Raw genomic sequence first — 9209 nt, forward strand, 5'->3', positions numbered from 1 at the left:
ACAACCAAGTTTTTGGTTAATCTTAGTCTACTGTTAATATGTGAACCACTTATTTGTATGATAGCATTTATCATAAAACTGAGTAATGGGGCTGGAGAGATGGCTTAGCAGTTAAGGTGCATGCCTGCGAAGCCTAAGGACCTAGGTTCAATTCTCCAGGTCTCACATAAGCCAGATGCACATGGTGGCTCATGTGTCTGGAGTTCATTTGCAGTGTCTGGAGACCCTGGCATGATCATTCTCCCTCTGTCTCTGATAAATAAATAAATCTAAAAGAAAAAAAAACTTGAGTCATGTATGTCCAGGCTATACTTTTTAAAGTAATATTGCACAACTGTACATGTAATTTCAGGTCATAGACATGAATGACTACCAGAGGAGGAGGTTTGCTTCCCGGATTATAGACAGTCTGTTTAATACCGTGACTGACAAGAAGATAGCTATCTTGGGGTTTGCCTTCAAAAAGGACACTGGTGATACCAGGTATCTTTTTTTTTTTTTTTTGCACATGTCTATGTATAGCATGCCAGGGCCTTTTACTGCTGCAGACAAATACCAAACATTTGTGCCACTTTTGGGGTCCAGCTTACATGGGTATCTTGGGAATTGAACTCAGGCAGGCAGGGTTTATAAGCAAGTGCCTTTAACTGCTGAGTCATCTCCACAGCCCCCAGATACCAATTCTTTAAAATATTTAAAACTTTTTTTTTTTTTCGTTTTGCAAGTTAGGTTCTTATTCTGGCCTCATTCATGTAGTCTCAAAGTAGTCTTGAACTCACAGCGATCCCCCTACCTCTACCTCTGAGCACTGGGATAAAAGGCATGTGCCACCATGCCCAACCTAAAAACTTGTTAAAAGGAAAGAGAGAGATTAATAGAGTGAGTATGGGCACAATAGGACCTCTTGTCACTGCAGAGAAACTTCAGATGTATGAGCCACTTTGTGCATCTGGCCTTTATGTGGGTACTGGCTAATGAAACCCAAGCCATCAGGCCTTAGGAACAAGCACTTTGTGAACTGCTGAACCATCTCTCCAGCCCTTTAAAAACTTTTGAAGCTGGCCATGGTGGTACATGCCTTTAATCCCAGCACTCAGGATTAGGAGGATCACTGATTTCAAGGCCAGCCTGAGATCACTACAGAGTGAATTCCAGGTCAGTCTGGGTTAGAGCACGACCTTACCTCAAAAAAAGAAAAAAGAAGCCAGGCGTGGTGGCGTATGCCTTTAATCCCAGCGCTCAGGAGGCAGAGATAGGAGGATTGCCATGAGTTCGAGGCTACCCTGAGACTACACAGTGAATTCCAGGCCAGCCTGAGCTAGATGAGACACTACCTCGAAAAAACAACAACCAAAAAAACAACTTTTGAGAGTATATTAACTCCTCACCTCATTCTAATCTTTTTGACATGTATGTGTATATGTGTGTATTTGTGTATTTTTGGTGGTACTTTATTCTCTGTAGTATATATGCATGTGCATATATACTACAGAGAATATGTGAATCCATACTCCTCAGTCGACTTCCATTCCTTGGTATTAGACTATGCCACTTAAAGCAGTATCGATTTGTGTTCCCTTCAGAGAGTCCTCCAGTATATACATTAGCAAATACCTGATGGATGAAGGTGCACACCTCCATATATATGATCCAAAAGTACCCAGGGAACAAATAGTTGTGGATCTCTCTCATCCAGGTGTTTCAGGAGATGACCAAGGTAGGGCTGAGTTTCATGACTTTTTTAAAAATAAACCCCAAAACTTGTTTGTTCTCTAAAATATCTTTGGTTCCATTTTTACCATTTATTGTCACTGCTTTATTCTTCTCATCTTCATTTCTCTCAAAGTAAACTCAGATATGTCCTCAACTTTTTTTTTTATGTTTTATTTATTTATTTGACAAAGAAAGAGGAGGAGGAGAGAGAGAATGGACGCGCCAGGGCCTCCAGCCACTGCAAACAAACTCCAGGTGCATGTGCCCCTTGTGCATCTGGCTAACGTGGGTCCTGGAGAATTGAACCTGGGTCCTTTGGCTTTTCAGGCAAATGCCTTAACTGCTAAGTCATCCTTCCAGCCCGATGTCCTCAATTTTCATTGATCAACTGTGTTAATGCAGTAATTTTTTTTTAAAGGGTCAGTCTCACTCTAACCCAGGCTGACCTGGAACTCTGTAGCTCCAGGCTGCCCTCAAACTCTCATGGCATCCTCCTACCTCTGCCTCCCAAGTGCTGGGACTAAAGGCGTGCACCACCATGCCTGGCTCAATCTATTATTTTTTTTGCATGGGCTGCAGATGTAGCTCTATGGTATTCCACAAAGCCCCAGAGGGCCCCAGAAAATACAAGTTAAGGTTTGGGTCTTTTTTGGGGGGGTCCTCTATTATTCCCGTTCAGACTGTTCCACTTGTCTTACACCTAACTCTTCCTCTAACCCTAATGTTAAAATACATAATTTCAGGGCTGGAGAGATGGCTTAGTGGTTAAGCACTTGCCTGTAAAGCCTAAGGACCCCAGTTCAAGGCCTGATTCCCCAGGACCCACGTTAGCCAGATGCACAAGGGGGCACATGTATCACGAGTTCCTTTGCAGCAGCTGGAGGCCCAATCGCTGTCTCTGTCTGCCTCTTTCTCTCTCTGTCTGTCGTTCTCAAATAAATAAAAGCAAAAAAATTAAAAAAAAAATACATAATTTCAGGTAGCATCTTTCTCATTGCTGTTTTTGTTGCTGCTGCTGTTTTACAGTGTCCAGACTTGTGACCATTTCTAAGGATCCGTATGAGGCATGTGATGGTGCGCACGCTCTTGTTATCTGCACTGAATGGGACATGTTTAAGGTGAGATGACAGAGTGATACTACAAACCTCAGGAGGCTGTCTAGGATCCGCCGGGGCTGTGTGTCTTCCTATGTGTGTTCTGACTGCTCCTTGGCTGTGTCTGCACAGGAACTGGATTATGAACGCATTCATAAAAAAATGCTGAAGCCAGCCTTTATCTTTGATGGACGCCGTGTCCTGGATGGGCTCCACAGCGAACTACAAACCATTGGCTTTCAGGTAGTCATGAGCTTGGACTTTTTTTGTTTGTTTGTTTTTGTTTTTTTGGTTTTCTGAGGTAGGGTCTCACTCTAGCTCGGGCTGACCTGGAATACAACATGTAGTCTCAGGGTGGCCTTGAACTCATGGTGATCCTCCTACCTCTGCCTCCTTAGTGCTGGGATTAAAGGCATGTGCCACCATGGCTGGCTTGGACTCTTTTGTTGTTGTTTTGTTTATTTAATTGGCTGAATTGCTATCTGTCTGTCTGTCTGTCTATATGGTTTTTCGAGTTAGGTTCTCCCTGTACCCCAGGCTGATCTAGAACTCACTCTGTAGTCTCAGGGTGGCCTCAAACTCACAGAGATCCTCCTACTTCTGCCTCAATAAAAAATACAGGGTGGGGGGGGGGGTTGCTGGAGAGATTGCTCTGTGGTTAGATTGCTTAATGCCTGTGAAGCGTAAGGACCCAGGTTTGATTCTCCAGGTCCCACGTAAGCCAGATGCACATGGTGGTGCATGCATCTAGAGTTTATTTGCAGTGGCTGGAGGCCCTGCTGTGCCCGTTCTCTCTCTAATAAATAAATCTTTAAAGAAAATACAGGGCTTTGGTGGGATCAGCATTCTTCATATTCAAAGTCTATTGTTTATGGCACCTTTGAAAGGCTGAGAATCAGCCCAGCATGCTGCATTTGTGCGTTCCCTCTATTTCATCCCAACCAGGATTCCTACTAAGGAGTTAACCTCTACCTCCTCAGGGCAGTGTGTGCCTGGAAAGGAGAGGGTGGGAGGTCAGGTTATTTGGGGACGATTAAGAAAGGTGCCAGATGATGGGGTCAGCAGGTGCTCAGGCTGCAGTAAAGACCAGTGTGCGCTTTTCTGTCTCCATCTCCTTACCATCAGCTGTCTTTAGAGGTGCCAGTAGGATTTAATCTACTGTTCACAAATACTGAGTGAGGTTTTCCTCACCTCTCACTCATTGTCAGTCCCAAGAATTCAGTGTTGGTTTCTCACTCATTAGCTGCAAGAATCCGATGACATCTTTAATTCCCATCAAGGACCTTGAAAACGTTCCATCCCAACCCTTCTCAGGGTAACCTGTTGTTTCCCCCCCTCCCCCCGATTATGACTTAAATTCAGGAGTGGTTTTTTTTTTTTAATATATATTTTTTATTTATTTGAGAGGTGAGGGGGAGACAGAGAGAGAACACATGCATGCCAGGGTCTCTAGTCACAGTAAACCACTCCATATACATGCACCACCTTATGCATCTGGCTTATGTGGGTACTGGGGAATTGAACCTATGTCCTTTGGCTTTGCAGACAAGCACTCCTCCTGTCTGCCATATTTTCAAGGTTCTTGCTGTAGCTCAGGTTGACCTGGAATTCAGTGTAGTCTCAGGGTGGCCTCAAACTCACGATGATCCTATCTCTGCCTCCTGAGTGCTGGGATTAAAAGGCATGCACCACCATGCTCAGCTGAAAAATATATTGTTAAAATAATTTTGAACTCAGAAGGCAGAAAAGTAGGGTGATCACTGAGTTTGAGGCCAGCCTGAAACTAAAGAGTGAATTCCTGATCACTACCCTCCCTCGAACCTCCCCCCCCAAAAATTCTTTTGAAAATAAAATGATTTTGAGTTCTTGGAAAAGTTAACTTAGTTATGATTTTTAAATTTTTTAAAAATTATTTATTTATTTGAGAGTGACAGAGAGAGAGAAAGAGGCAGATAGAGCTAGATAGAGAATGGGTGCGCCAGGGCCTCCAGCCATTGCAAAGGAACTCCAGACACGTGCTCCCGCTAACGTGGGTCCTGGGGAGTCAAGCCTCAAACCCGGGCCCTTGGGCTTCACAGGCAAGTGCTTAACCACTAAGCCATCTCTCCAGCCCTTGAAGATTTTTAAAAAAATATTTGAGAGAAAGAAAGAGGCAGAGAAAGAATGGGCACGCCAGGGCCTCCAGCCACAGCAAACGAACTCCAGATGTATATGCCCCCTTGTGCACCTGACATACATGTATCCTGGAGACTCAAACCTGGATCCTTTGGCTTTGCAGGCAAACTCCTTAACCTCTGAGCAATCTCTCCAGCCCTTAGTTATGATTTTAAAATCAATTAGGCACAAAGCATCTGACCAAAAGTAACTTGTGGAAGGAAAGGGCTTATTTTGTCTTACAGACTTGAGGGGAAGCTCCATGATGACAGGGGAAAACAATGGCATGAGCAGAGGGTGGACATCACCTCCAGGGCAGCATCAGGTGGACAACAGCAACAGGACAGTGTGCCAAACTGGCAAGAGGAAACTGGCTGCAACACCCATAAGTCTGCCTCCAAAAACACACCACCTCCAGTCAGGATCTAAATCCCTAATTACCATCAGCTGGAGATCAAGCAAGCACTCAGAATACGAGTTTAGAACACATGGCTTAGTGGTTAAGGCCCTTGCCTGCAAAGCCAAAGGACCTAGGTTCGATTCCCCAGTGTCTATGTAAAGCCAGATGCACAAGGTAGTGCATGTGTTTTGAGTTCGTTTGCAGTGGCTAGAGGCCCTGGTGCACCCATTGTTTCTCTCTCAATCTGCCTCTTTTCCCCCCTCTCTGAAATAAAATTAGAAAAAGAGTGGGAAAAGGGCACTATTTTTTATTTATTTTTTTTAGGTAGGGTCTCACTCTAGTCCAGGCTAACCTGGAATTCACTAGGTTGTCTCAGGGTGGCCTCAAATTCACGGCAATTCTACCTCTGCCTCCTGTGTGCTGGGACTAAAGGTGTGTGTCACCACCCCCAGCTTTTTTGTTTTTTCAAGTTGGAGTCTTGCTGTAGCCCAGGCTAGCCTTGATCTCATCAGGTTCCTCCTACCTCTGCCTCCCCTGGGCTGGGGTTAAAAGTGTGCACACCACACCCAGCAAAATAGTATCCTTTTCGTTGTATATGTGCGTGTGTGTGTATGTGTGTGTGTGTGTGTGTGTGTGTGTGTAGAAGCATGCTTGGAGGCATTGGCTGTGGCTTTTCTGCCTTACTTCCCTTGGACTGTCTCACTGACCCCAGGGCTCCTGGTTCTCACTTTAATAGCTGACCACTGCGCCCTGCCCCTTTAGCACTGGGCTACAGGGGAACACAGCCACGTGGAGCATAAAAGCCAGGTCCTTGTGCTTATGCAGCAAGCACTCTTACCTGCGGAGCCGTCTCCCCAGCCCCAGTAGCGCTTTTTTAACAGAAGCGCTGTGTGGCGGTCAAGTGTGCTGGTGACACCTGTCACAAGAGGGCCTGAGCACTGGAGGAGACCCCGGCTACTTAGCAAGACTTGTTTCAAAAAAACAACCCACCCACCCAAGAAAGCAGGGTGGAGACTGACTCTAGAAACTAAAACACCAGTCAGAGCTCAAGAAGGAACCACAGGGGCTGGAGAGATGGCTTAGCAGTTAAGGCATTTGCCTGCAGTCAAAGGATCCTGGTTCACTTCTCCAGGACTCACGTAAGCCAAATGCTCAAGGCGGGACACATATCTAGAGTTTACTTGCGGTGGCTGTAGGCCCTGGCGCAGCCATTCTCTCCCTCTCTCTGCCTTTTTCTCTGTATCAAATAAATAAATAAATTATATATATATATATATATTTGTTTTTTAAAAAGAACTAGGGCTGGAGAGATGGCTTAGCGGTTAAGCGCTTGCCTGCGAAGCCTAAGGGCCCCGGTTCGAGGCTCGGTTCCCCAGGTCCCACGTTAGCCAGATGCACAGGGGGGCACACACGTCTGGAGTTCGTTTGCAGTGGCTGGAGGCCCTGGCGTGCCCATTCTCTCTCCCTCTATCTGTCCTTCTCTCTGTGTCTGTCGCTTTCAAATAAATAAATAAATAAAAAATTTTTAAAAAAAAGGAACTAAAGATCCCTTGGGAATTCAGAAAACTTGAGAAGCTTGTTTGTGGGGAAAATAAACCCTCTTGTTTCCCTCCTCTCTGTGTATAATGTAGCACTCTTGTACATGTGCTGTGTTACTGATAGTTCTGTTTTAATTTTTTTCTCTTCAGATTGAGACAATTGGCAAAAAGCTATCTTCAAAGAGAATTCCATATACCCCTGGTGAGATCCCAAAGTTCAGTCTTCAGGATCCACCTAACAAGAAGCCGAAAGTGTAAACATTGCCTTTTTTATCTGTGATTATTTGGTATTTCAGGATAGCAGATGTCTATCTGACATGAAATGGTAAATAATCTTACGTGTTTTTAAGGAAACAAAATTATTTTTTTAATCATCAAATTTATACTTGCTATATGAGTATTAGCATAGCTAGTAATCAGAAATCTAGAATATTTTTACATATTTTTATATTATTGTTAGCTGTTATTGGCTGGATGGAGAATAATCATGTTGGTTTTAATTGTGTCAACTTTTGTAAAATAAACTCAACTTTTTACTTTACAAATTGTATACAAATAGCGCTTTCCTGTCACGTGGTAAAGAGAAAGGTACTCTTACTTTCCTGAACATTGGTGTATTTGCTTGTTATTAAGTATGTATTTTGATTTTTAAGTCATGCAATAACTGTACTAATTATGTATGGTCTGTTTAAAGTTCTTTGCTCTTTGTTTTAATGAAAGACATCACTTGAAATTTTTAGCCCCCAGAATCGTCACTGTCCATTTTCTGTCATATTTTAACTTAAACAGCTCTTATGAGGGCTCTTTTTTTTTTAATGTTAATATGAGAGAATCAATAGTATGGTCTGTTTTGTTCTTAGTTTTCTTCATTGATAACCAATGTAGTACCAATCAATGTAGTATTCTGATTCAAAAATGTCACGTTTTGCATTTTTATTTCTATTATCAATTCTAATTTTTCCTTTTCCCTTAAAACAAGAAAATCAATAAAAATATATATATGAACTAAGAGTTTATAAATTACATAGTTTACTTCTAAAGTAGAATTTCTGTGTGTATTATTATTTTTGTTTGTTTTTTTTGAGGTAGGGTCTCACTCTAGCCCAGGCTGACCTGGAATTCACTATGTAGTCTCAGGGTGGCCTCAACCTCATGCAATCCTCCTACCTCTGCCTCCCGAGTGCTGAGATTAAAAATGTGCACCACCACGCCCAACTTGTCTTACTATTTATCTGACAGGAAAGAATAAGAGAGAATAGGCACACCAGGGTCTCCAACCACTGCAAACGAACTCTAGATGTGTGTGCCTCCTTCTGTATCTCACTAATGTGGGGAATTGAACCTGGGTCTTTTGGCTTTGCAGACAAATGCCTTAACCACTAAGCCATTCCTCCAGCCGTTGTCTTAATTTTTTGAGGTAGTCTCACTCTAGCCCAGGCTGACCTGGAATCAATCTATCTATCTATCTATCCTTCTTTCTTTCTTTCTTTTTTTGCTGACATTATAAAGCCTGGCTTCATTTAAATATTTTAATGTATTTATTTGTGAGGTAAGAGCTGCTGCAAAGGAACTCTAGATGCATGTGCCACTCTGCACCTGACTCTATATGGGTACCAGGGCATCAGACATGGGCCATCTCCCCAGCTCTAAAGTTCCATTGTATTTTGTTTTTTAAAATATTTTAGTTATCTGAGAGGGAGAAGGAGAGTTAAAGCATACTAGAGCCTCCAATCACTGCAACCAAACTCCAGATGCATGGACCACCTTATACATCTGCTTTTGGTGGTACTGAGGAGTTGAACACGGGTCATTAGGCTTTGGAGGCAAGCTCCCTAACCATTGAGCAATCTCTTCAGCCCTTTATTTTATTTTTTAATAGTTTTTTTACTTGTGAGAATGAGGCAGAGAGAGAGATTAGGCGTGCCAAAGCCTCCAACCATGCAAACGAACTCCAGATGCATGTGCCCCTTTGTGCATCTGTCTTACGTGGATTCTGGGGAATTAAACTGAGGTCCTTTGGCTTTGTAGGCAAGTGTTTTAACTACTAAGCCAACTCTCCAGCTTCCCCTTTATTTTTTATTTTTACATTTTCAAAGCAGGGTGTCACTGTAGCCTACGCTGGTCTTAAAATCAGTGTATCCCAGGCTTACCTTGAATTCATGGCAATCCTCTTACCTCAGAATCTGAACTGCTGGGATTAAAGGTATCTGCCACCACACTTGGCTTTCTAAAGTTCCAGTTAAAATTTTTTAAAGTATTTTATTTATTTATTTGAGAGAGAAAAATAAGTCTATTTGCAAGCAGAAAGAT

At 43.0% G+C, this 9209-nt stretch overlaps 1 protein-coding gene across 1 annotated transcript in view; it reads left to right on the forward strand.

Moving 5' to 3' along the window:
- Nucleotides 1-7908, forward strand: part of Ugdh (UDP-glucose 6-dehydrogenase) — a 35546-nt gene extending 27638 nt beyond the window's left edge. The window contains exons 8-12 of the mRNA XM_045130339.1: nt 353-483; nt 1584-1717; nt 2740-2831; nt 2940-3050; nt 7050-7908. Coding sequence (XP_044986274.1) covers nt 353-483; nt 1584-1717; nt 2740-2831; nt 2940-3050; nt 7050-7157 — 576 coding nt within the window. The 3' untranslated portion in view covers nt 7158-7908. The remainder of the gene's footprint in view (nt 1-352; nt 484-1583; nt 1718-2739; nt 2832-2939; nt 3051-7049) is intronic.
- Nucleotides 7909-9209: the final 1301 nt, after the last annotated feature.

Source organism: Jaculus jaculus, chromosome 11 (genome assembly GCF_020740685.1).
Source record: "Jaculus jaculus isolate mJacJac1 chromosome 11, mJacJac1.mat.Y.cur, whole genome shotgun sequence".
NCBI lineage: Eukaryota > Metazoa > Chordata > Mammalia > Rodentia > Dipodidae > Jaculus > Jaculus jaculus.